A 26,134-nucleotide genomic window follows, 5' to 3' on the forward strand; every position below is an offset into this window, starting at 1 on the left:
GTCACGCTGCAGAGAGCGCGGGGACGGGAGAGCCCGACCGTTAAGAGGGCCTGACTCTGCAGCCGGATGGCCCCAGGTTGAATCCTGGTACTACCGCTCACTAGCAAGTTGCTTACCTACATGTGCCTCAGTTTCCCCGTCTGGAAAATGGGGGTTAAGGGAGGACCTGCCCGATTGAGTCGTCAGGAACAATAAATGAACTCACTTTTGTAGAGGGTTTGGCACAGGCTCTGGCCCAGAGGAAGTGGAGATAAACCAGTACACAGCTCGGTCCACGCACAGCGAAGGCTGTTCTAGAACGAGCAGGCAGTGGGGTTGCCAGCTGCTCACGCTGAGGCGTAGAATCGCCGCAAGGACCACAGGCTCACGCGCAGGCTGGCATGGGTGCGTCACCCGCTCCAGCGCCAGGTGTGGCTCTGACATGGTGCCCAGCCCCGCCCACGTGCTGACCAGCCCTGGGACAGGCGTCCCCGGATTGCGAGCGCTGCTCTCCGGACACTTTCCTGTATGTGACCAGGCACAGAACGCGCGCCGTCCGTTTGTCGCGATGGTCTAGGACTCGTCTCGGGTCATCGCTGGCCAGCTTTCCCACCGACACAGGTGTCAGGTGGACGTTGGAGAGCCCCGCGGGGGGCGGCTTGTGGCCCAGCAGGTGCCTGCGTCCCGGGCCCCCACCGCCCTGCGTGGTAACGTACCCCACGTTGCCTCGGGGCCCCTCTCGGGCACCGCCTGGCCCTAGCCGGGTCCTCACTGCCCTCCCGGGGACAGCACCGCCTGCTTGCCCGTGCCTTCCGGGCCCTGTGTAGACCTCAGGTGCTCTCCGTTTCCTCCTCCCGGCACTACGCCGGGCAGCCGCACACACCAGTCGGCACCTGGCGGTTTCCAGCCAGTACCTTAGAAACCTCCCCAGCCAGCTCCAGCCGTGCTCGTCCCTTTGCTCAGTGCTGTGTGACCCCCACGCACTGCCTCGTAAAGGAGACGCGCAGGCGCTGGGCGGCGAGGGAACTAAGCCTCGGGTACTAGGTAAACCCGAGCTATCTTAAGGCCCGCCCGGCGTTGCAGATGGATTTCTAAGCTGAGGGGTGCTGGTATCATCTGATTTAGGACATTTGATTAAGGGGCTAGCTAAGGTTATGAATCAGGATTCTAATTTTTTTTTAATGATAAAAGCATTTGTAGGTTTACAGAAAATTCATGCAGAAAATACAGATTTCCCTAAAGCCCCATTACTAACCCCTTGCCCGGGCGTGGTGCTTCCTCACAACCAACGAGAAGTCACTGTAATTGCATGATAATTTACACAGCCCACGGTTTTACTTCGGGTCCCCTACTAGGCGATTAAAAAAAAAATAGACTTTATTTTGTAGAGCAATTTTGGGTTTGCCGAAAAACTGAGTAGAAAGTGGAGTTCCCGCATCCTCCTCCTGTCCCCACACGCTGCCACCTCCCCGCGTCTGGCGCCAGCGGGGCTCACGGTCGGGGGGGGGTAGGAGCCGGCAGCGACAGGTGTTAGGAGCCCGGGCCATGTCCTGGGGGGCTGGGCGCGCGCCCCGTGTGCGGGGGCTGACCCGCCCCGCCGCGAGTGCGACGCCCCGCTGACCCGGCTCTCCGCCCCCAGCCATGCTGCGCACCGTCTCCGCCGTCCTCCAGTTCGGCAACGTCGCCCTGAGGAAGGAGCGGAACACGGACCAGGCCACCATGCCCGACAACACAGGTGCGCCCCGCGCCCCCTCTGCTGAGCGGTTATCACGCGGGCGCCTCCCGCTGGCGCCCCGGGGGGGACTGAGGAACGAGCCGTGTCTCCCCCAGCTTTGCTGCACAGATGCATAATTTCTACCTGTCCAAAAAAAGGATTTTTTATAAAAACAGAAATACAGGCAGTGTTCCTTTTTTAAAAAAACATCAAAATGGAAAGAGCTGCAATGCTTTTTCCTTAGTATAAAAATAACACAGGCCGGATGCAGGGAAAAGATCTTACAAGCCGGTAAAGTATAAAGGAGGGGAAATTGCCCCTAATCGTGCTCTCCAGAGACAGTCACGGGGCACCCCGCGGCGCCTGGCCTGGCCGCGGTCCGCATCTGCGTAGAGCGCAGGAGGGGGAGCAGGCGGCGCCCCGTCGGGGCCGGCAGAGGCCCCCCGTCCTCGTGATAGATCACGGGCTCATTCCCACAAGTGGACCGGGACACACGCGGGCGGCAGCCAGGGCTGTCTCTGGAGGCGTCCCGTCCCGTTTGGGGCTCTGCCTGCCTGCGGGTCAGGTGTGCCGTGCCCGTTCATTCATTCGTTCATTTTGCAAAATTGGGCTTGGGACTTAGAAAGGGCTTTGGAACCTGCCGCCCGCCCTGACAGCGCTGGAGCCAACTAACCAGAGCTCTGCCGGAGTTGCTTCGTTTCTTAGTTGTTTTTTTTTTGTTTTTTTAAAGATTTATTTTTATTTATTCAATTCCCCTCCCCGGTTGTCTGTTTTCTGTGTCTCTTTGCTGCGTCTTGTTTCTTTGTCCGCTTCTGTTGTCGTCAGCGGCACGGGAAGTGTGGGCAGCGCCATCCCTTGGCAGGCTGCTCCCTCCTTCGCGCTGGGCGGCTCTCCTTATGGGTGCACTCCTTGTGCGTGGGGCTCCCCTACGCGGGGGACACCCCTGTGTGGCACGGCACTCCTTGCGCGCATCAGCACTGCGCATGGCCAGCTCCACACGGGTCAAGGAGGCCCAGGGCTTGAACCGCGGACCTCCCATGTGGTAGACAGATGCCCTAACCACTGGGCCAAGTCCGTTTCCCTGTTTCTGAGTTTTAAAGTTGGACCGTGGTATATCCATAATATAAAATGTGTCCTCTAACCATTTTTAAGGCCCTCCTCGGCAGTTGGTGTTTTTTTACACTCACGGCAACGTGCTGCCATCTCCACTGCCCGTTGCCAGAACTTCTCATCACCCCAAACAAGCTCTGCACCCGTTAAGAGAAAACTCCCCGTTCCGCCTCCCCTGTCCCCGAGCCCCTGAGCTCCTGTCTCTTGAGTTTGCCTGCCCCGGCCACCTCGCGCAGTGGATCCCGCACGTGTATCTCGTGTCTGGATTCTCGGTCAGCGCGCTCCGAGCCTCTCCCACGTTGCAGGCACGTCAGCGCTTGGTTCCACCTTATGGCCTGAGAACTGTCCGCGGGCGGAAGGAGCCATCTGTCTGTGCTTCCACCCGTCCCTGGGCATCGGGTGGCCTCTGCCTTCGGCTGTTGTGACCAAAGCTGCACTGGGCGCTGGGCTGGAGCCTGCGCTTCCTGTTCCTGGGTTTGCCTAGGAGTGGACGTGGGGGCCGCACGGGCCTTCCCTGTTCAGCGAGCGCTGCTCCACGGTGTCCGTGCCGCGGCTGGCGCTGCCGGCCTGCTTGGCCTCTTAGAGGCCCCGAGCGCCCGTGCGTGTGCTAACGTGGCGTTTGCAGCCCGGGGCTTCCCAGATGCCGGCGGGCACGGCAGGCTCAGTGCCGTAGAAGCGCCGTCCCTGTGGTGGCCGTGCTCTGCTCCCCTGCACGGGGCGCGCCGGGCTTTTGCTTCTTAAGTACTTCCCCAGAAACGTGCAGTTTTACAGAAAGGAGAAATCGAAGTCCTCCTGTCCTCACCACCCAGAAATCACCACGCCTGACCTTTTGGTCTATTTCCTCCAGATTTTTTCCTTTTCTGCTGGAGCTGACTGTTTGTAATAACTCTTTTCCCATTATGGAGGTAATAGATGCTGGGAAACGTATCATTATTGTTTTAATCCATTGTAGGAAAAAGAAACCCACACACTTGTACAGTTTACCCCTCCCCCCCCAATCTTCTGCCAAAACCTCTTTTAGCATTTTAGCATTTTGGTGTCCTGGCATTTTTCTATGCAAATTTGTTTTCTATAAAAATGGGACTTTGATCGCATCATGTTTTGTAATCTGAGTGTTTTCCTTTTAGTGTATTACACTCTGTTCCATTTAATTAAGTATTTCCCAACACAATTGCTCCTCAATGTTTTATTATAAAATTTTTCAAACATAAAAATTGGAAGGGTTTATTTGGAAATATATGATTGTCTTTGGCTGTATATATATTTTAAAGATTTATTTTATTTATTTTCCCCCACCCTCACTGTCTGTTCTCTGTGTCTGTACATTGTGTGCTCATCTTCTTTTTGGAGGCACTGGAACCAAGCCTGGGACCTCCCATGTGGAAGGGAGGTGCCCAATTGCTTGAACCACCGCCACTCCCTGTTGGTTATGCCTCTCATGTTTTCCTTCTTGTGTCACTTCTTTGCATCATCCTGTCGTGTCAGCTTGCCACGCTAGCCTGTCGTGTCAGCTCACTGTCTTGCTCAGCTTCTGTAGGAGGTACCAGGCACCAAACCCGGGACCTCCCGTATGGTAGGCAGGAGCTCAACTGCTGGAGCCACATCTGCTTCTGTTTTGTTTATATTTACCAAAGTTTTTTTCCCCCAGTCTCCTAGGTCCCCCTTAGACTTTTCACTTTTGTTGTAATTGTAAATGGTGTCTTTTAAATTTTTATTTTATTCTTCAGTTTCTGCTTCTCTACAATACAAAAAGGCAATTGGCTTTTTAAAATACTGCCTTTTGTGTGTTTGGTCATCTCAGGGAACTCTTCTTGCAATAACTCCACTCCCAACACTTTATTATAAAGTTTTCAGACTTCCAGAATAGTTGAAAGATTTTTACAGTAAATACCCAGAGACCCACCCCCTAGGTTTCCCCACCTTTTACTACAGTTGCTTCATCACACATCTGTCCATGCATCTTTTTTTCCTGCTGCATTCCAAGGTTGCAGACACTGCTACGGCTTGGCCTGCGTGTCGCTAACCGGCCTTCGGTGTGTGTGTGTGGCTCTCTCCTCGATCTGAGGGGAAACGTGCCTCAGCTCCTGCTGTGCGCTGAGCCCCTCGGAGCCGCCCCTCTTCTAGTGGATGGAGCCCACTTTGGCTCACGGTCCCCATTTACTGGGCACTCAGGTTATTCCCTGCCTTGCTCCATCGTCAGCAACACCGCGACGGGCGGCCCCTGAGCACATCCCGGGTTCCTTCTGCCGACTCTGGTTTCTAGGCAGGAGCGGCCGGGGCAGCCGCTCCCGGGAACTGTCATCCTCCTGGGAGGGCTGCCCCCTTCCCCCCGCTCCACCGCGCCCTCCCCCTGCTGATGGGGTCTCCGTGCCTCCTGCCCGCAGCTGCGCAGAAGCTCTGCCGCCTCCTGGGCCTGGGCGTGACGGACTTCTCCCGGGCGCTGCTCACGCCCCGCATCAGGGTCGGCCGAGACTACGTGCAGAAGGCCCAGACCAAGGAGCAGGTAGGGCCGGGAGGGCCGGCAGCCCCAGACCCGCTTCGCGCTTGTCCTCGCACGCACCCACGGGGCTGAGGGCTCGTGCCGCCACGGCCTCTGTCCTCCCTGCTGGAGCCGGACCACGGCTCCTGCCCAGGTGAGCCCAGAGGGAGAGGCAGCGGCGCCTTCCCCAAGGGAGGGTCTGGGGGTCACCTCTGAGGAAGCGCCATTTGCACTGAGACCTAAAGGCTGAGAAGGTGCCAGTGAGGTTGAGGTGACTGCAGAGGGTGCAGCAGCAGCGTCGACGCCCCAGGGCTGGGGCAGGCCTGGCAAGCGGGAAACGCTAAGCAAGTCAGCAAGGCTGGAGGCAGGCAGAGAGCTTGGCAGGGGCCACATCCCACAAGGTCTTAGCAGCCATGGAAAGGAGGTGATTTTTATTCCCAGTGCAGTGGGAGACCAGTGAGGGTTTAAGTCAGGGAGTGACTTGATACCATTTGTTTTTTATTTTTTGAAAAAAGCATCAGCTGCTGTGTGGAGAATGAGGCCAGGGAGCAAGGGCAGAGGCAAGGTGATGTGTGCCGGTGGCGGCAGCTCAGACCAGGGCAGAGGGAGTGGAGAGAAGTGGACATATGCCAGGGAGGTTTCCGGAATCTGGCCTTTGAGTGGGGACCTCGGCCTGGCCCCTGACAGTGAGACTCAGTGGGGAGATGAAGGCCAGGATTGGGGGTGAAGAAACCGAGGAACAAAAAAGACAAGAAAAGAAAAAAAGAAAAAAGAAACAGAGAGGTTTGCATCCATGGCTGAGGCCATACAGCCTCAAAGTGGCAGCGCCAGGCTCTGCGCCCAGACTCCGGAGGCCCCGCTCTCAGCCGCGCGGTGGAAGCTGGCCCGCCCCCGCCCATCCCTGCTGCCCGCGGCCGGCCCCGCTCCCGGCTGCGGCTGGGCGAGCCCCCGCCTCACTGTGGCCCGCCCGCAGGCGGACTTCGCGCTGGAGGCCCTGGCCAAGGCCACCTACGAGCGCCTCTTCCGCTGGCTGGTGCTGCGCCTCAACCGCGCCCTGGACCGCAGCCCCCGCCAGGGCGCCTCCTTCCTCGGCATCCTGGACATCGCCGGCTTCGAGATCTTCCAGGTCGGCGCCCGCGTCAGGGCCGCGCCCCGCCTGCTTCTGGGGCTTCCGGACCCCAGCGCCCTGGTCTCCCACCCCCTTCTGGGTCTCCGTCCCCCTCCCTCTGGGTCTCTGTCCCCCTCCCTCTGGGTCCCTGTCCCCTCCCTGGGCCCCCGTCCCCTCCCTGGGCCCCCGTCCCCCTCCCTCTGGGTCCCTATCCCCTCCCTGGGTCCCTGTCCCCCCGTCCCCTCCCTGGGCCCCCGTCCCCCTCCCTCTGGGTCCCTGTCCCCTCCCTGGGTCCCTGTCCCCTCCCTGGGTCCCTGTCCCCCCGTTCCCTCCCTGGGCCCCCGTCCCCCTCCCTCTGGGTCTCTGTCCCCCTGCCTGGGCCCCCGTCCCCTCTCTGGGCCCCCGTCCCCCTCCCTCTGGGTCCCTGTCCCCTCCCTGGGTCCCTGTCCCCCCCGTCCCCTCCCTGGGCCCCCGTCCCCCTCACACGCCCTTCGCCCGCAGCTGAACTCCTTCGAGCAGCTCTGCATCAACTACACCAACGAGAAGCTGCAGCAGCTCTTCAACCACACCATGTTCGTGCTGGAGCAGGAGGAGTACCAGCGCGAGGGCATCCCCTGGACCTTCCTGGACTTCGGCCTCGACCTGCAGCCTTGCATCGACCTCATCGAGCGGCCGGTGAGCCCCCCCCAGGACCCCGGCTCCCACGCGCTCCCCGCCCCGCAGCCCCGGGCCTCAGCTCTCACCGGCAGGTAACCGGGGAGCCCGGGCGCTGGCCTCGGAAGCGCCCAGTCGTGGGCGGCCAGGCGTGGGCAGGGCCGCCGCGGGCGGGGTCGAGCCCGGGCGTCCACCGGGGCCTCGCTGCGGCTCCTGCGCCGTCCTCGTGTTCCACCTGGTGTTGACAACGTCGCAGCCGCCTGGGCGCCCCGCACTGGGCTCTGGCTTACCTCCCTCCTGTCGGTGCTCAGGCCAACCCCCCCGGCCTCCTGGCCCTGCTGGACGAGGAGTGCTGGTTCCCCAAGGCCACCGACAAGTCCTTCGTGGAGAAGGTGGCCCAGGAGCAGGGCGGCCACCCCAAGTTCCAGCGGCCACGGCACCTGCGGGACCAGGCCGACTTCAGCGTCCTGCACTATGCGGGCAAGGTAGGGCCGGGGCCAGCCTGGGCGTGTGGGCCGGAGTGGGGGCCCGGAGCCTCTGCTTGGCTGCAGAGGAAAACCAGGGACCCTTGGTGTCCCCTGGGAAACACACGGACAGGGCCGAGCCAAGAGAGCTCGAGAAGAGCAAGGAATCTATCTGACAAAGTCAGAAAGGGCTTCCTCAAGGAGGGGATATTGACCACGGGTTTTGACAGGTGGGTAGGAGTTCATTAGGAGGAGATAGGTACATTTTATTTACTCATTCAGCAAATGGGCAAAAAAGGCCTCTTGTGTGCCCAGCCCTGTGCTGGGGAAGATGCAGGTCAAACATGGTTTCTGCTCTCATGAAGTTCCTCATCTGGGAGGGGACATACGTATCATTAGGGTATACGGCTCATAGGCGCCCTAGTGGGGCCGCTGAAGACAGTGCCAGAGCCCAGGGGGCTGCCAGGGAGACTTTCCCGGACCTGAAGTCTAAATCGGGGGTCGACAAACTTTTTCTGTAGAAGACGACACGGTAATTATTTCCAGCTGTGGGCCAGGCGGTCTCTGCCATGCTCCTTCCTGCCATTGTGCGAGAGCACCTGCAGAGCGGTCGGGAGCGAGGGCGTCAGGGAGGGCCGGCCTGCTTTCTAGCCCCACTGCTTCCAAAAGAGGCGGCCGGCGAGGCTTGGCCCGTGGGCCACTGCCTGCCAGCGCCTGGACTGACTGATGAGTGAGGGGAGGCTGGGCAAGGTCGGGGAGGCGGGAAGAGCCAGGGGAGCAGCCCAGAGGTGGGAGGCGGGAGCCCGTACGGCCCATGCCTCGCACTCAGGTCCCTTCCCAAACGCTTCCTAAGACCGGCGCGCCCTGCTCTGCGGTGGGAGGTGGCGCGGCACTGGGCCCTGCCCTCAGGGAGCCCTGGCTGGGGGGGAGCACGTGCAGGCCAGTACGTGGTCAGGGCTGTGCCTCTGTGGGGCCTCCGAGCGAGCCCTCCGCCCTCTGAAGGGGCCAGCCTGCGCAGACCCGCTGGGAGGGAATCGCGGGCGGCAGGAGCTGTGGGTCAGAGCTTGAGGCACAGCGAGGAGCCCATTGTGCCTGCAGCAGAACGAATGAGGCAGAAAGAGGTGGCAGCTGAGGTCCAGGGGTGGGCCGGGGTCCGCAATGGGAAGAAGAGGGAGAGGGGCCGTGCTGGTGGGACGTGCCGTTCAGGGCACGGGCACAAGGTGGCGCCAGCGCTCTCCATCCTCCGTGAGCCCCAGAGCCGGGCGGCTCCTCCAGGCACGGGCGCCTGCTGAGCCCGGACGCTCCATCTTCCTCACTGCATGCAGGTGGACTACAAGGCCAACGAGTGGCTGATGAAGAACATGGACCCTCTGAATGACAACGTCGCGGCCCTGCTTCACCAGAGCACAGACCGGCTGACCGCAGAGATCTGGAAAGATGGTGAGGGCCAGTGTCCCGGGGTTCCGTGTCCCTTCCCCCAAACCGAACTGTGAGCATCTTGGCTTCAGCGGCCAAGTCCTGAGCCTGAGCCCTCTGCTCAGACCCAGGGCTCTCCCAGGTAGGCCAGACATGCTCACGAGGAATGTTTCAGATGAGTGGGTTCTTCGTTTTTACGTGCAAATATATCTCAAGGTAGCATGACACTCAACAATAAAACACTCCCTTTAGTCAGAAACAGGAAAAGGAGGTCCACTCTCAATACTTTTATAGCAATACTAGCCTATGCAATTAGACAGGAAAAAGAAATAAGCATACGAATACTATAAAAGAAGGGTAAGCTTGTTATCAGTAGATGGCATATGGTTCCCTTTCCCTTGCAAAATTTGCTTTCCCTGTATTCCCCCATTCAGTCCTGGCTGCCACAACCAGATAGAAAGTGCAAGGACCTTCTTTTTACTGCATGTGTTGTGGAAACCTTAGCAACAGACATTAACTGCACCAGGTCTGTCAGAGATGCATCCTTTCCCCAAAATTAAGAGATTCAACTGAAAAACAATAACGAGAATTCAGAAAGGTGGTGTTTTACAGAATAGTAAACTTTTAGGCTTTGCTCTCTCAAAAAGTGCCCTCCAAGGGAAAAGGGACAGCAGGCTGAGAGAGCATTTGGAGACTGTCCCGCTCCAACAAGGCCCGTGCCCGTCTTGCCATGTCCTCTTGGCCTGACGCTCCTAGGAGACAAGGGCAGAACAGCCACTCACCTTCGCGGAAGGACCTGGACCCCTCCCAGCCCTGTCTGCTGCTCCCACCCTCGGAGGAGGTCTAAAGGTAGTTTTATCAAGTTAGAAATACCAGCATCTTGACTTTTTCTGGTTCCAGAAAACTAGATTTTACTTGTCGTTTGGTTTCATTTTTCATTTCAATAAGAAGCAAAGTTGTAGGTGCATCAGCTGATATCGTTAGAGAAGAGAGTGAGATAAGCAAGATGAGTGGTTCCCAAAATGAGCTCACAGAGCAAAGGAGAATGGGGGAACCTTGATTTTGTTTGCTTTAGAAAGGAAGTCTGGTTCTAACGCCTCAGGTGGTTTACACGAGAGGGATTGAAAAGCAATGTTTGCTGTCCATGAACAACCAGATTCCTCTATGAGCAGCATCTTCTCCAGACTCATAACTACCTCCTCCTCTTTAAAGTCTGTGCCCCACCCGTGGACTTCCTCATGCCCAGCGGCTCCTCAAGTGTCCTGCCCCATATGTCACTGAAAGAAAGTGGAGGTTGTCAGACCTGGTGAGCCCAAACCGGTGCAGGATTACACCCTCCACAGTTCTCTTAGGCAGCACAAGTCACAAGGCTGGTCCACGTTCAAGGAGCAGCGGCCACAGGCAAAGGGTGTAAGAACAGGGAGGGGTGAGGAATTGCAGCCATTTGCCCATCAGTCTTCGCCACAGCTTCCCTAAGCCTGGAGTTCAGGGTCCAGCCCAGGGCAGGAGGCAAATGAGATAAACTGCCCTCAGAGAGGCAAAAGCAGTGAGCTGGCTGGGAGCATCGAATTAGTCCTTGAGCTTCCTGGTAGCCAGGACAAAAAGGGACACTTAATAAAACAGGTGTAGACCCGGCCTCTGGGGAGAGAGAGTCCCCCCGCCCCCCCGCATCAGATTCTCACAGGGGACATTTGTCCTTTCAGCTGACCTTGATGTCAGACAATGGGTGGATACCAAGGTCATGGCCCTGGCTTTCAAGGTCATGGCCAGTGTCAGGTTGGTCCTCTTGCTTTGCTCTGTGCTGTCGACTAACCACCCTCTCCTCTTTCTTTCTTCCTGCCACCCTCGCCCCCTCCTCCCTGCTCCTGCTGCCCCCTCCACGCCTGCCCTCCTCCCTCTCTGCCACCTGCCTCCCTCTGCCCTCGGCCCCCAGAACACGGGGGCTTCCAGCAGTTCTCTTTCCTTGGCTGCTTCCCACCGTCGCCCTTGGGATCTGCGGAGAGGCGCGGCGCCGCCCTTGCTCCAGCCGGGGGTGGGTGTCTGTGCGTCGATGGGTGAGGTAGCAGGACGGGGGGCCCGCCGGACGGGGGGCCTGGTTTTGAACGTCTGTCCCCTCTCCTCCCTATACGGAGGTCTCACGCCTCTCCTCTCCCTCCTCGTCGGCTCCCTCAGCAGCTTCCAGACTCTTCGTGGCCCCGGAGCCCTTCCTTCCCAGTAAACCTCACGTAAAGTGCAAACAACTAGTCTCCGCTGGTGTTTCTCGAGCATTTCCCATGTGCCATGTGCTCTGTGAAGCTCTTTTACGATTATTGTCACACAGAACTCTCAGAACAACCCAGCGAGGCAGGACTTAGCCGTATTATGCCTCTTATGCAAATGAGGAAACTGAGGCCCAGAGAGGTTGAGTAACTTGCCTGAGGTCACAGAGGCAGGATTTGAACCCAGGACGCTGGGTCCCGGAGCCCCAGCTCTTCCCTGTGCTGTATCATGCTGTGCGGTCTAGGGAGGGTTGACCAGGGGAGGAAGCGCCCCTGAGTGAGCCCCTGCCCGCAGCACGGATCGCCTCACTGACCCCACGCCCGCGGGTGGAGTGGGGGTGGCAGGGCAGCAGACTGTCCACCCACGGGACTCTGGGAAACCTGGCAAGGCCAACAGAGAGGATCTGACATGGAGGCAGAAGGAAGGAGTGGGTGTTTTCACTGGCTGAAGTGGTGCCACCAAGGGCGAGAGAGAAAAGAGGTGACACCAGGGGCCAGGAATTCCAGCGGTTCTGGAGAGCCTGGTTAATGTGGAGGCAGGCTGCCGTATTTCAAACACCGCCCATGAAAGCAAGGCTAGATGATGATTTTTAAAATGTGGACTGTTTCAGCTTCATAAATGCGGCTGTGCTGTGGGGTCATCACTGCTTCCCCTCTCTGTGCCTCAGTTTCCTCACCTGTAAAGTGGGAATGAGTCACAGGGTCAGAGAGGGCATCCAGTGAGCCCATCGATGTAAAGTACCTGGCATGGAATTAGTGCTAGTTCAGCACCTGCTGTTGTCATCCTCATCATTTATTTGTAGGAAAACAGAAATTATATCCTTGAGGAAAAGTTGGGGAGGCGGATTCCACTGGCTGGGCTCAAATCCTGAATCTTCAGTTTCTAATCTGTGTGACCTTGGGCATGTTCCTCCACTTTCAGGACCCTCAGTTTGATTGTCAGTCCAAAGGGGCTGATAAAACTGACCTTTCCAGAAGGCGTGAGGGGTTTCATATGTAAAGAGCATGACCCTATGAATGACAAGACCCTTGACCTTCGGCCAGTCCAGCCCCCTGAGACTGACTCCTGACTCCTCTTTCCCTCTGTCTGTTTCCTCCCCCCGCAGTGGAGGGCATCGTGGGGCTAGAGCAGGTGAGCAGCCTTGGGGACGGCCCGCCGGGTGGCCGCCCCCGCCGGGGCATGTTCCGCACAGTGGGGCAGCTCTACAAGGAGTCCCTGAGCCGTCTCATGGCCACGCTTAGCAACACCAACCCCAGCTTCGTCCGCTGCATCGTCCCCAACCACGAGAAGAGGGTGAGTGATTCAGCGTGCGGGCAGGGAGCAGTGGGCAGGGGCCCAGCCCCTGGGCTCGCTGAGTGTCGGCTTCCAGCCCCAGACCTCCCCAGGCTCAGGGCCCTGTGGAAATATTCACCCGTTCATTCCACGTGCATTTATTGAGCATCTGCTGGCTGTCCGGTCCTAGGATACATTAGGGAGGAAAGCACAGCCAGCCGCTCTTCTCAAGGAGCTCACAGTCTAATTGGGAAGACAGACATTCAAATAACCTCCCAAAGTAAAAGTCCAGTTAAATTTGCAAGGGTGGTAGTAAGTCTTATATGGGGTTTGATCTGGTCAGTGAAGTCAGAGAAGACTCCCTGGAGGAGGCGACCACTGAGCAATGAAGGGTAAAAGGTATTCCAAGCAGAGAACAGCTCGTGTAAAGGCCCAGTGGTATTTCAGAGTGGAAGGTCCAAGGGCTGGAAAGCAGAGCCCTGGGACTGGGAGTCCTGTGGAGGTGGAGGGAGACCGTGCCTGGCCTCATAGTTCCCGTTAAGATTTTCTTCTTGGGGAGACCAGAGCGGGCTGTACAAAAAAGGGTCATCGTGAGTGGAAAATGAGACCACAAGCTTAGGTTAAGCCTAGAGCTTAGAATTCCTTAGAATGCCCTCAGAAAGCAGGAGCTGTGATTATTGGGTGGGTCTAAGTGTCTCCTTTCTGGTGTTTGGAAATATCATATTTTATCAAATCTAAGATACCAGGTGCCCCCCCCCATACATTTCAGCATTTCCAAAGTGGAACGTGACTTACCATTAGTGGCCTGTCAGAGTTTAATAGACAGTTTTTTCTTTCTCAGTAGTATGTAAAATAACAGTGTGTTTTACGATTGATGGTGGCTTACATTTGATAAAATATGGTGAACATAGATACCCATATCTCCAAGGAGCCTTGATTCTTTTTTGTGGAGAACGGTGCTTAGAGTCCAAGACCTGGTGCTAGGTGCGCTCAGTGGGCTTGGGATGTCACTCCCAGGAATTCCCAGTGCAGAGCTGGGGGACACACAGACAGATGTGATACAGCAAAGATATATACAGATCTGTTTGTACACACGTAGCCATATATGTATACACACATTCACACCCATATTTCTATTATTACCTTTATATACTGAAAACCATGAGTTCATGCTGATACGTTCAGTTCCATTCCAATATCAAAGGGTTCATTGTAACTTTTTCCTCTTTATATATTTGTGACTCTCTTTTCCATCTTGAGAAACCTGGTTCTTGTTATCCACTACACGTTTGTTTCCTTAGCCCCCTTTTGTGTGTGAACGATCTTCTGACCTTACTGAGTACTTCCCCCACTCAAGCCTCCTCAATGTTTTGTCAAAGGGTAGGGGGAAGGGAGGGAGGGAAGGAGATAGGCTATTTTGAGACCATACTATGCGTTCTAATTTCCAACCATTTCCTTGGTCCTCTTATCCCAAGTGAAAGACTCAACTAAAATGGTTTAAGCAAACGCAGGAATGTGTAGACTTACTTCACTGAGAAGGCCATGGTTGGGTCATGCTCACATGTTGGTCCCAGGGATCTGTTTTTCCACTGCTTGACTTCTTGCCTGCGCGTTGAAGACTCTTTTTGGTGGCACTGCGGCCACCAACGGCTTGAGCCTTCATCCTGCCAGTCCGCATCCAGTGGCGAGAGCCAGCCTCTGGCCCCGCGGCTCTGGCGGAAGTCCCAGGGCTGGCTCCCATTGCCCAGGGTGGGTTTCGTGCCCGCCCCTGAGCCCGGCCCTGTGACTGGCCCAGCCTGGGTCACGGGACCAGGCCTGGAGCCAGGGGTGAGGTCACTGCTGCCATCCGTGGGCTGATTGCAGAGGGGGTGGGAGGCTCCCCTGGAGGCAGGTGTCATTACCAAGGAACGGACGGCTGTGGGTCGTCACAGGCGAACGGAAACCCCCTTTTGCCAGAACACAGACAACCTGAAGGGCCTTTTATCTCTTTGATTCACTGATGAGTCCCAGCACCTAGAAGAGTGACTGGCATGCGGTAGTTGTTTAATAAATATTGGATGGTTGGATGCATAAATCTAAGATACATATTCATACAGAGTCCTTGAAAAAGGCCCAGAATGGTGATCCCCAGGCTTTAATTTCCCAACACACTTTAAAAAAATACCGTTACCCATGCTCAGTTTCCAGAGCTTCAGATTCTGCCTCGAGGTGGGGCCCAGGCATTTGTTTAAGAATAAAAAGCCTCCCAGGGAATTTCAGTGGGCAGCCAGGGCCAGGAACAACTTGCGGGGAGATGGCGGATTAGCAGGATGGGGCTCTCTCCCCTCCCACAAGACCAGCTGGGAGACAGGCCGAAACGGCCTGGAAAAGTGTTCCACGGCTCAGGACAGCAGGGGAAGGCTGACACCACCCAGCAGAGAGAGGGCCCAGGAAGGATCCCGACAGAATAACCGCGAGCAGAAGCTGCAACTGCAGGCGCCAGCGCCCTTTCCTCACCCTACGAGCAGACGATTTTGAATTCTCAGGCCTCGGGCCAGTGGCCACAGAGGGGCCTGCAGGGCTCCACCTCCCCAGGAAACGGGAGTGAAAGGGACGCAGCTGAGGCTGACTCGGCTCTCGACCCACCGCTGTCGTCTGCTGTGTGCCAGGAGCCTGTCCAGGCGGGTGGGGCACGTGCCGACGGGCCTGGGAGCTGGCCCTGGACTGGAAAGGTCCCCTCCCGCTGGCTGGACTGGCTGCCGAGGACGCAGAGGGGGTGCCCTCAGTTCCTACCAGCAGAAAGGGAGGGGGCTGCCAGCGAAGGCTGGAGGGAACCTTTGGGAAAGTTTGAAGTATGAGGCTCCTAGCCTCCAGGCAGGATCCCCGGTCACACGGGTCCGGTCCATGTTGCGGTGAACATACTCCAGCCAGGCCTTGAATTGAAAGGCCCGTGAAAGCGCGCCACCTTCTGGTGCACCAAGGAAGTGCATGTGAGGAAATTAAAAGTAAGTAAGAGAGGCTTTTTCCAGCCTCCCCAGCCTTCATCCCCAAGGCCCGTGGAAGTGGGTCTGCAACCCTGGTCCAGGGCCCAGATTTGAGCAACTAACAGGGACAACCCTAAAGACGCAGAACAGGCTGAACCAAGAATCAGAGAACAGCGGTGACACAGCCTCCCGCCACTGAGTCCCTACTGAGGAGAGAGAAATCGAGCACCTGGGTAAACTACCCACCTAATTGGGTACCTAAACATCAGCCAAAAACTGCAAGCCATACTAAGAAAATGGAAGAACTGGCCCCAGCAGAGGAATATATCAAATGAGGGGCAGGATCTGAGGCACATAACCAACAAGATCCATACACATTTCCAAAATCAGATTAATGAGTTGAAAGACAACGTGGCTAAAGAGATAAAAGACATCAAGAAGATTTTGAGGGAGCACAAAGAATTTGAAAGCCTGAATAGAAAAATAACAGAGCTCGTGGGAATGAAAGACATGATAGGTGAGATAAAAAACACATTAGAGGGAAGCGGACTTAGCCCAACGGATAGGGCCTACCACATGGGAGGTCCACAGCTCAAACCCTGGGCCTCTTTAACCTGTATGGAGCTGGCCCATGCGCAGTGCTGATGCACGCAAGGAGTGTCGTGCCATGCAGGGGTGTCGTCTGCATAGGGGAGCCCCACGTGCAAGGAGTACGCCCCGTAAGGAGAGCTGCCCAGTGCAAAAGTGCAGCCTGCCCAGGAGTGGTGCCGCACACACAGAGAGCTGACACAGCAAAAAGAAACAGATTTCCAGGTCCACTGTAAGGATAGAAGCAGTCACAGAAGAACACACAGCAAATGGACACAGAGAGCGGACAACTGGGGGGGAGGGAAGGGGAGAGAAATAAATGAAAAATAAATCTTTAAAGAAAAAACCCAACACCTTAGAGGCGGGAGTGCGTGCAGCTCGGTGGTGAGCTCCCCCTTCCCACATACGAAGTCCCGGGCTCGATTTGCACATGCCTCCTAAAAAAGCACATTAGAGGCGTACAACAACAGACTCAAAAGATAGGAAATAGAATATATAGAAGACAGAACAGCTGAAATTGAAGAGAAGAACAGAGAGTAATGAATGAAGAAAATTGAACAGGAGCTCAGGGATTTGAACGATAACATGAAGCACAACAACGTACGTGTCATGGCTGCTCCGGAAGAACGGGAGAGGGAAAGGAGGCAGAAAGAGAACTTGAGGAAATAATGGCTGAACGTTTCTCAACTCTCTTGAAAGAAATGAATGTCCATGTCCAAGAAGTGCAGCATAAATCAGAGTAAATGCGAATAGACCTACTCCAGGACATACTATTCTGAATGTCAGATGTCAACGATAGAGAATTCCAAGAGCAGGAAGGGAGAATCAAACCATCACATGCAAGGGACGCCCAGTAAGACTTAGCACAGATTTCTCGTCAGAAACCACGGAGGCGAGAAGACAGAGGTATCATACAGTTCGGTCACTGAAAGAGAGGTTGCCAACTGAGAATTCTTTACCCAGCAAAACGGTCCTTCAAATATGAAAGTGAATATAAAATAGTCACAAACAGAAACTAAGAGAGTTCATGAAAAAAGAATCTGCCTTTGCAGGAAGTATTAAAAGGAACTTAGAACCTGAAAGGAAAAGACAGGAGAGAGAGGCTTGGAGAGTGTAGAAGGCAAGAATAGCAGGAAGGATAACCAAAAGAGTAAATGGATGAAAATATGATATGATGTGAAAACCAAGGAATAAAATGGTGGAGGTAAATAGTGCATTTACAGTAATATCATTGAATGTGAGTGGATTAATGTCCTCAATCAAAAGATAAAGGCTGACGGAATGGATAAAAAACATGAGCCATGGAAGCGGATGTGGCGCAACCAACCAGGCTCCCGTCTACCATATAGGAGGTCCAGGGTTCAGTGCCCACCCCCTCCTGGTGAGGGCAAGCTGGCCTGTGTGGCACGCTGGCCCATGCAGAATGCTGGTCTGTGCAGAGTACTGCCCCACGCTGGGGTGCTGGCCCACACGGAGAGCTGATGCAGCAAGCTGATGCAACAAAAAGAGACACAGGGGAGAGAGAATAAGAGATCCAGCAGAATAGGGAGATGAGGTGGTGCAAGAGAATAATCACTTCTTTTCCACTCTGGAAGGTCCCAGGATTGGTTCCCGGAGCCACCTAATGAGAATACAAGCAGACACAGAAGAACACACAGCAAATGGACACAGAGAGCAGATGGGGGGAGGGGGAGGGATAAATAAATACATCTTTTAGAAAAAACAAACCAACCATGAGCCATCCATATGCTGCCTACAGGGGACTCACCTTAGACCCAGGGACACAAACTGGCTGAAAGTGAAAGGCTGGAAGAAGAGTTTCCACAAAAACAGTAACCAAAAAAGAACAGAAGTAGCCATACTAATATCAGACAAAATAGACTTTAAATGCAGAAAAAGTTATAAGAGATGCAGAAAGCCATTATATATTAATAAAAGCAATTCACCAGGAAGAAATAAGTCATAAATGTCATAAATGGACAAATTCCTAGAAATGCACGAACAGCCTGCATTGCTCTACAAGAAATACAAGAACTTAACAGACCAGTCACACTTAAGAGATGGAATCCGTCATCAAAAATCTCCCAACAGGGAAACGGATGTGACTAAACTAGTTGGGCTCCCACCTGCCATATGGGAGGTCCAGGATTCAATGCCAGGACCCCCTGGTGAGGGCGAGCTGGCCCACAAGGAGTGCCAGCCCATGCAGGAATGCAGGCCCGCGCAGGAGAGCCAGCTGACATGGAGAGCTGGCGCAGCAAGATGACGCAAGAAGAGATACGGAAGAGAGAAAATAAAGACGACTTAGCAGAACAGGGGAGCTGAGGTGGCACAGGAGAGTAATCACCTCTCTCCAACTCCGGAAGGTCCCAGGATCAGTTACTGGAACCGCCTAATGAGAAGACAAGCAGACACAGAAGAACACACAGCAAATGGACACAGAGAGCAGACGATGGAGGATGGAGGGAGATAAAAATAAATAAAATCTTTTAAAAAAATATCTCCCAACAAAGAAAGGTCCAAGGCCAGATGGCTTCACAGATGACTTATACAAAGCATTTCAAGAAGAATTAAGCACCCTGTAAGGAGAGCCGCCCAGCGCGAAAGAAAGTTCAGCCTGCCCAGGAGTGGCACCGCACACACGGAGAGCTGATGCAGCAAGAAGACGCAACAAAAAGAGACAGATTTCTGGTACCGCTGACAAAAATAGAAGCAGACACAGAAGAATACACAGCGAATGGACACAGAGAACAGACAACTGGGGTGGGGGGCAGGGAAGGGGAGAGAAATAAAAATAAATCTTTTTTTAAAAATTAAAGAGGAGAATTAGCACCAATCTGTCTAAACTATTCTAAAAAATTGAAAAGGAGGGAAAATTATCCAACACATTTTATGAAGCCTACATCATCCTAATACCAAAAGCCAGATGAAGATACTACAAGGAAAGAAAATTATAGACCAATCTCTCTAGGGAACATAGATGCAAAAATTGTCAACAAAATGCTTGCAAATAGAATTCTACAGTCTATCAAAAGACATATATCACGACCAAGTGGGATTTATTCCTGTTATGCAAGGGTGGTTCAATATAAGAAAATCAATGTAATATACCACATTAACAAATTGAAGGAAAAAAACACATGATCATCTCGATTGATGCAGAAAAGGCGTTCAACAAAATCCAGCATGCTTTCTTGATTAAAAAAACACTTTGAAAGATAGGAATAAAAGGAAAATTCCTCAGTATGCTGAAGGGCATTGTGCTCAGTGAGGAAAGGACAAGGATGCCCACTGTCACCATTGTTCAACGTTGTACTAGAAGTTCCAGCTAGGACAATTAGACAAGAAATAAAAAGGCATCCAATTAGGAAAAGAGGAAGTAAAAGTTTTACTATTTGTGGATGGCATCCTATATTTAGAAAATTCTGCAATGTCTATGACAAAGCTACTTGAGCTAAAAAACAAGTTCAACAAAGTGGCAGGATACAAGATCTACATGCAAAAATCAATGATGTTTCTGTACATTAGTATTGAACAGGCTAAGAAGGAAATCGGGAAAATTCCACTTACAGTAACAACAAAAAGACTCAACTACCTAGGAATTAATTTAACCAAAAAAGTACAGGACCTATATGCAGAAAACTACAAAATAATGCTAAAAGAAATCAGTGAAGACCTACACAAATGGAAAAACATTCCATGTTCAGGGATTCAAAGACTAAATATTGTGAAGATGTCAGTCCTACTCAAATTAATTTATAGATTCAATGCAATAATCAAAATTCCAAAAGCCTACTTTACAGAAATAGGAAAGGCAATTACCAAATTCAATTGGAAGGGAAAGTGCACCCAAATAGCCAAAAGCATTCTAAAAAAGGATAGCAATGTGGGAGGACTGCCTGAACTTGAAGCATGCTACAGAGCTACAGTGGTCAAAACAGCATGGTATTGCCATAAAGTAGACACACTGAGCAGTGGAATAGTATTGAGAGTCCAGAAATAAACCCTCACCTCTTCAGCCAACTGGTTTTTTACAAACCTACCAAGTCTACATTACTGGAACAAAACATTCTCTTCAACAAGTGGTGCTGGGAGAACTACTGTATATCCATAACCAAAGGAGTGAAAGAGGACCGCTATCTCACTCCCTGTACAAGAAACAACTCAAAATGGATGAAAGCCTAAATGTAAAAGCCAGGACCCTAAAACTACTAGAAGAAAATGTAGTGGGAAGCAGACATGGCTCAACTGATAGAGCATCCAACTACCATATGGAGGGTCCAGGGTTCGATCCCCAGGGCCTCCTGACCCTTGTGAGCTGGCCCACGCACAGTGCTGCTGCGCACCAGGAGTACTGTGCCATGCAGGGGTGCCCCCTCATAGGGGAGCCCCATGCGCAAGAAGTGCACCCCTACAAGGAGAGCCAACCCACACGAAAAAAGCACAGCCTAACCAGGAGTGGCGCCACACACATGGAGAGCTGACGCAGCAAGATGATGCAACAAAAAGAGACACAGATTCCCGGTGCTGCTGAAAAGAATAGAAACGATCACAGAAGAACACACAGCAAATGGACACAGAGAGCAGACAACAGGGGGGAAGGGGAGAAGAATAAATAAAATAAAAATCTTTAAAAAAAAAAAAAAGGAAAGAAAGAAAATGTAGGGAAACCTCTTTAAGAACTTGTGGTAGATGGTGGTTTCTTGGATCCAATACTCAAAGCAACAAAAGAAAAAACAAACTATAAATGGGACCTCCTCAAAATTAAATAGTTTTGCCCCTCAATGGACTTTGTCAAAAGGGTGAAAAGGCAGCTGATTCAATGGGAGAAAATTTTGGAAATCACATATTAGTAAGGGTTTACTATCTAGGCTATATAAAGAGATGTTACAATTCACTAAAAAGACAAACAATGAGCAAAAGACTTGAATAGATATTTGCCCAAAGAAGAAATACAAATGGTAAAAAATGAAAAAATGTTCCACATCGCTAACGATTGGGGAAATGCAAATCACAGCCACCATGAGATACCAGTTCACACCTATCAGAATGGCCACTGTTAAAAAGACAGAACTACAAGTGTTGGTGAGGATGTGGCGAGATGGGAACACTTGTTCCCTTTCGAGGGAATGCAGAATTGCACAGCCGCTGGACTGAAGTTGAACATCGACTTGCCACGTGACCCTGCAATACCACTACAGGGTGTCTACCCAGAGGAGCTGAGAGCAGGGACGCGAGCAGACTCTGCACACCCATGTTCATAGCGACATTATTCACGGTTGCCAAAAGACGGAAGCAACCCGGGTGTCCATCACCCAATAAATGGATAAACTGTGGTGTCCTCACACAATGCAATTTTATGCAGCTGTGGGAAGTAATGCAGTCATAGAGCATGTGACAACATGGATGCCCCTGGGGGACGTTATGTGAGTGCAGCAAGCCAGGTACAAAAGGACCGGTACCTTTCGATTGTGCTACTATGAACTAAAAATAATGTATATACTAGTGGGGTTAATAAGTAGAATATGGGTCGCCAGAAAATAGACGGAAGTCAGAGAACGGAAAGCCGAGGGTCAACCTGCGCATAATTGGTACAAAGATTGTGAGTCTTTGGCAATGAATAGAAAAGGTGAGATCCTGACATGGAGTTTGAACTGGCAGTGCTATCGTGTGGTGTGCCTGGCTGAAAGGGGAAGCTAAGGGCCTGTGTGTTACTAGAAGGGAAGCTGCCAAATGCCACGGGCTCAGAGCATCGTGACACGCGTGCGAGCTGTGACCGTGGGTGCCGCTGCATCTGTAGGAACGTTTTTCTTTGAAAGGGAACGTATATATGTTAATATTACAAGATGTTACTATTGAGGGGGGGAACATTATGATAAATGCAAGAAACCAAAGTACTGCATATCGCATGATTCCATTTATGCAAAATGTAAATATAAATCAATTTATGAAGATGGATTTAGATTAGTGGTCACGTAGGGCTGGGGAAGGAGAGGGATCGAGAGGCAGCTGCTAAGGGGTGTGGAGATTTTCTTTTTGGAGAAATGAAATTGTTCTAAAAATGTTTGTGCTGAAGGCACAACACTGTGATTATATTAAAAGCCATTTTTTAAAAAGCCACTCATTGTACACTTGAGATAGATTGTATGGTATGTTGAATATACCTCAGTAAAACTGCTTTAAAATTTAAAGAAACAACAAAGCAAAAAACCACAACAGCTGGACTAGAAGGTTCCATAAGAACTGGCCACTGCACTGACTTCTCTGGGGATATGGGGAGGGGGTCCTGATTTGCCGGGTGGCGTTTGGGTCTCTCTCCTGTTTACAATTGTGCCATTTGCATATCACTTTTTTTGAAAAAGGAAAGGTGAGGAAAGCCAGCCGCTCAGAAGAGCTGTTTAGGGAATTCCCTCATTACCTTCCCAGGAGCGCTTGACTGGACGGTCCGTGTGCCTGCTCAGCCCGCCCAGCCCCTCCCTGCGGCTCTGTTCCCAGCACTTACTGTTTCTGGTTTACTGGTGACATTTAGAAGCACCTTCTTTACCTCGTTTCTTGTCAGTTTCTCCCACTGGACCTTCGGCGCCCACGGGGCAGGCTTCTCTTCCTGGCTTGATCATGGTTGTCTCCCCAGAACCTCCAATATCCCCCACACATAGTAGGTTCTCAGAAAATAATAGGCCGAACCATACAAAATGGCCAAAATTCAACCTTTTTTTTTTTTTTTGAGGTGCCGGGTCTTGGACCTGGGACCTCATACGTGGGAAGCTGGCGCCAACCACTGAGCCACACCTGCTCCCCTGAACCAGTTTCCTCGTTTGTTTTGCTTGCTTGCTTTTGTTTTTGTTTCGAAGGCACCGGGAACCCAACCTAGAGCCTCCCGTGTGGGAAGCAGGCGCTCAGCTGCTCGAGCCACATTCGCTCCCTCAACCATCTTGTTTAAAAATACTTCTCGTGGTCACATATACAGGGATATGACTGAACCGTGCCTTTTAGCCGTTTGTGACTGTACAGTCCAGTGGCACGCGCTGCACGGGCAGCGTCCTGCTACCACCACTGCCCTCCTCACCCCATGACCTGGGGGGCCTGGCCGTCGCGGGCCCCCAGTGGCCTCCACTGGCCCCAAGCGGCCTTGCTGACCCCCAGCAGCCTTGCTGACCCCCAGCAGCCTTGCTGGCCCCCAGCAGTCTCGCTGACCCCCAGCGACCTCGCTGGCCCCCACGGCTTCCGCTGACCGCACCCCACTCTCCGCAGGCCGGGAAGCTGGAGCCCCGGCTGGTGCTGGACCAGCTGCGCTGCAACGGCGTCCTGGAGGGCATCCGCATCTGCCGCCAGGGCTTCCCCAACCGCATCCACTTCCAGGAGTTCCGGCAGCGGTGAGCGTGCGGCCCCGCGGGGCGGGCGGGCAGGGGCAGGAGCCGCCACCCCCGCCGAGGTCCCCGCCCGCTGCCTCCACACCGGGGATCCGGCCCGCTCCCCGAGCCTCGGCATCCTCGGGTGTCACGCGGGAGAGTGCTGGCCCTCGGCGGGCCCCAGGAGAAGGGGTGCAGAGTGCCGCGCCCGGCCGGCGCCCTTGGCGTCTGAGCTCGTCTCCAGACCGCCATCGTGTCTGGGCTGTGATGTCACGTCAGGGTGCTGCACCTTGCATTTCTTTTTTTTTTTTTAAGATTTATTTATCCCCGCCCACCCCCATCTGCTCTCTGTGTCCCTTCGCTGTGTGGTCTTCTGTGTCTGCTTGTCTTCTCATTAGGCGGCTCCAGGAACCGATCCTGGCACCTTCTGGAGTGGGAGAGAGGTGCTCAATCTCTTGTGCCACCTCAGCTCCCTGGTCTGCTGCGTCTCTTATTGTCTCTCCTCTGTGTCTCTCTTTGTTGCATCATCTTGCTGCGCCAGCTTTCCACATGGGCTGGCATCCCTGCGTGGGCCGGCATTCCTGCGCAGGGCGACACTCCTGCGTGGGCCAGCTCGCCGCCTTCACCAGGAGGCCCTGGGCATCGAACCCGGGACAAGCCCAACTGCCTGAGCCACACCCCTTTCCCTGCATCTCTGTAAAGAATGGAGTAGAATAGCGGAGAGCAGGAAGCTCCAAACTGTATGGCGAGTACTAGGGTAGGTAGGTATTGTACCAAAGTCACGTTTCAGACAAGCAGCAGGTAGCAGCACCGCCCTTTAGAAGTACAACGTGAGCCACGTGTGCAGTTTAACATTTTCTGGTAGTCCCCTTTTAAAAAGTAAAAAGGAACAGGCAAAAGGAATTTTCACGAGAGATTTTGTTTCACCCAATCTATCTAAGATATTTGATAGACATATACCAATGTGGAAATTATCGGTAAGAGAGTTCATTCTTCATACCGAGTCTGCAGAATCCGATGTGTGGTTCACACTTGTGGCACCTCTCAGTTTGGACGCCAAGCTTCCACTAGTCAAAGTGAAGTTCGTCTTGCCCCAACAGTAGGGTTGGGTTTATCAGGGAACTATTCACACCGCTTCTGGTTTTTTTATTTAGATTTAGTTCAATTAAAACGTCATAAAATCACAACTCCAGTTCCTCGGTCGCGCTTGGCCACGTTTCAAGGGCTCGTGGCCCCTGTGGCTGGTGGCTGCTCCTGGCGGCCCAGTGTGTGGTGGCAGCCCAGAGCCGGACGCTGGACCAGCGGCAGCCGGGAGCCTGCTGGACACGCGGGTGCTCAGGTCCCACCTGAGACCTGCTGGACTAGACTCTGCGTTCCAGCAGGATCGTGGGTGGTGGAGGAACTCAGACACACACACACCAGCGTTTCCGGTCACAAGGGTATTAGATAACCCGTATCATGTATGTGACCTGTGTTCTATATATGATGTGTTTGTATAGTATATGTAATATACATTATTTTTTCTTTATTTTTAAAGAAGTTTTAGGTTCCACAAAACTTAGATTGAAAATGTAGGGGGATTCCCATATGCCCCCTGCCCCCCCCACCCCTGTTGGCAGCGTCCTCATTAGTGTGTACGTTTGTTACACTGATGAACACATCGTGAAGCACTACCAGCCGTGCTCTGTGCTTTATATTATCATTTACACTTTGCACCAACACAGTTTTACAGGTTTAGACAAAACGTATGCTGGCCTGTGTTCATGATTGCAACGTCAGCAGAACGATTCCAATGTCCCACATGCCCCCTGGTCCACCTATTTTCCCTCTCCCTCCCTTCAGAACCTCTGATAACCCCTGCCTTTATATCATTGTCACAAGTTCTTCCATTACTAGAATAATAATAAAATAACATGCATTATTTTCTTTTAAGATTTAAAAATTTATTTCTCTCCCCTCCCCCCCCCCAATTGTCTGCTCTCTGTGTCCATTCGCTGTGTGTTCTTCTGTGTCCGCTTGCATTCTTATCATTGGCACCTGGAATCTGTGTCTCTTTTTGTTGCGTCATCTTGCTGTGTCATCTCTCCGTGTGTGCGGCGCCACTCCTGGGTTGGCTGCACTTTCTTTCACGCTGGGCGGCTCTCCTTACAGGGTACACTCCTTGCGCGTGGGGCTCCCCTACGTGGGGACACCCCTGCGTGGCTCCTTGCGCACATCAGCACTGCGCATGGCCAGCTCCACACGGGTCAAGGAGGCCCGGGGTTTGAACTGCGGACCTCCCATGTGGTAGACGGACACCCTAACCACTGGGCCAAGTCCGCTTGCCTGCATTGTTTTATATGAAATGTTGAGCTCCAGGGAGAGGGAGCGGCAGGGACAAAGGCTCTGAGGATGACGCAGATGCGACTCTAAAGTGCGTTTTTTATTCCCACACTCAAAATTTTGAAAGAAACTGCTGTGCGGCACTTAGCTCGGGGACTGACACGCAGTAAGTGTCCAAAAACGTGAGCAGCCGTCCTCTGTTGCTCGCGCGTCCCCTTCCTGAGACGCAGCTCTTTCTGCACCTCCCTGTAAGCTTGGCTGGGTTTTCTCACAGGGTCACGGTGGTCACTGCTCACTGTCACTCTGAGCCCAGTGCCCAGCTGCAGCAGGAGCTCAGGGACCATCTGCTGTAGCTCTGACCCCCTCCCCCAGGTATGAAATCCTGACTCCCAACGCCATCCCCAAGGGCTTTATGGATGGGAAGCAGGCCTGCGAGAAGATGGTGAGCAGGGGCACG

The 26,134-nt window shown here is 53.3% G+C and overlaps 1 protein-coding gene across 2 annotated transcripts in view; it reads left to right on the forward strand.

Moving 5' to 3' along the window:
* Positions 1-26,134, forward strand: part of MYH14 (myosin heavy chain 14) — a 92,462-nt gene that overhangs the window by 24,672 nt on the left and 41,656 nt on the right. For both annotated transcript variants that reach the window (XM_058280676.2, XM_058280677.2), the window contains 9 exons: positions 1,619-1,714; positions 5,188-5,306; positions 6,256-6,408; positions 6,892-7,065; positions 7,356-7,529; positions 8,834-8,948; positions 12,289-12,476; positions 23,258-23,379; positions 26,050-26,119. In XM_058280676.2, the coding sequence (XP_058136659.1) occupies positions 1,619-1,714; positions 5,188-5,306; positions 6,256-6,408; positions 6,892-7,065; positions 7,356-7,529; positions 8,834-8,948; positions 12,289-12,476; positions 23,258-23,379; positions 26,050-26,119 (1,211 nt within the window). The remainder of the gene's footprint in view (positions 1-1,618; positions 1,715-5,187; positions 5,307-6,255; positions 6,409-6,891; positions 7,066-7,355; positions 7,530-8,833; positions 8,949-12,288; positions 12,477-23,257; positions 23,380-26,049; positions 26,120-26,134) is intronic.

This window comes from Dasypus novemcinctus, chromosome 18 (genome assembly GCF_030445035.2).
Source record: "Dasypus novemcinctus isolate mDasNov1 chromosome 18, mDasNov1.1.hap2, whole genome shotgun sequence".
In the NCBI taxonomy this organism is placed as follows: Eukaryota; Metazoa; Chordata; class Mammalia; order Cingulata; family Dasypodidae; genus Dasypus; species Dasypus novemcinctus.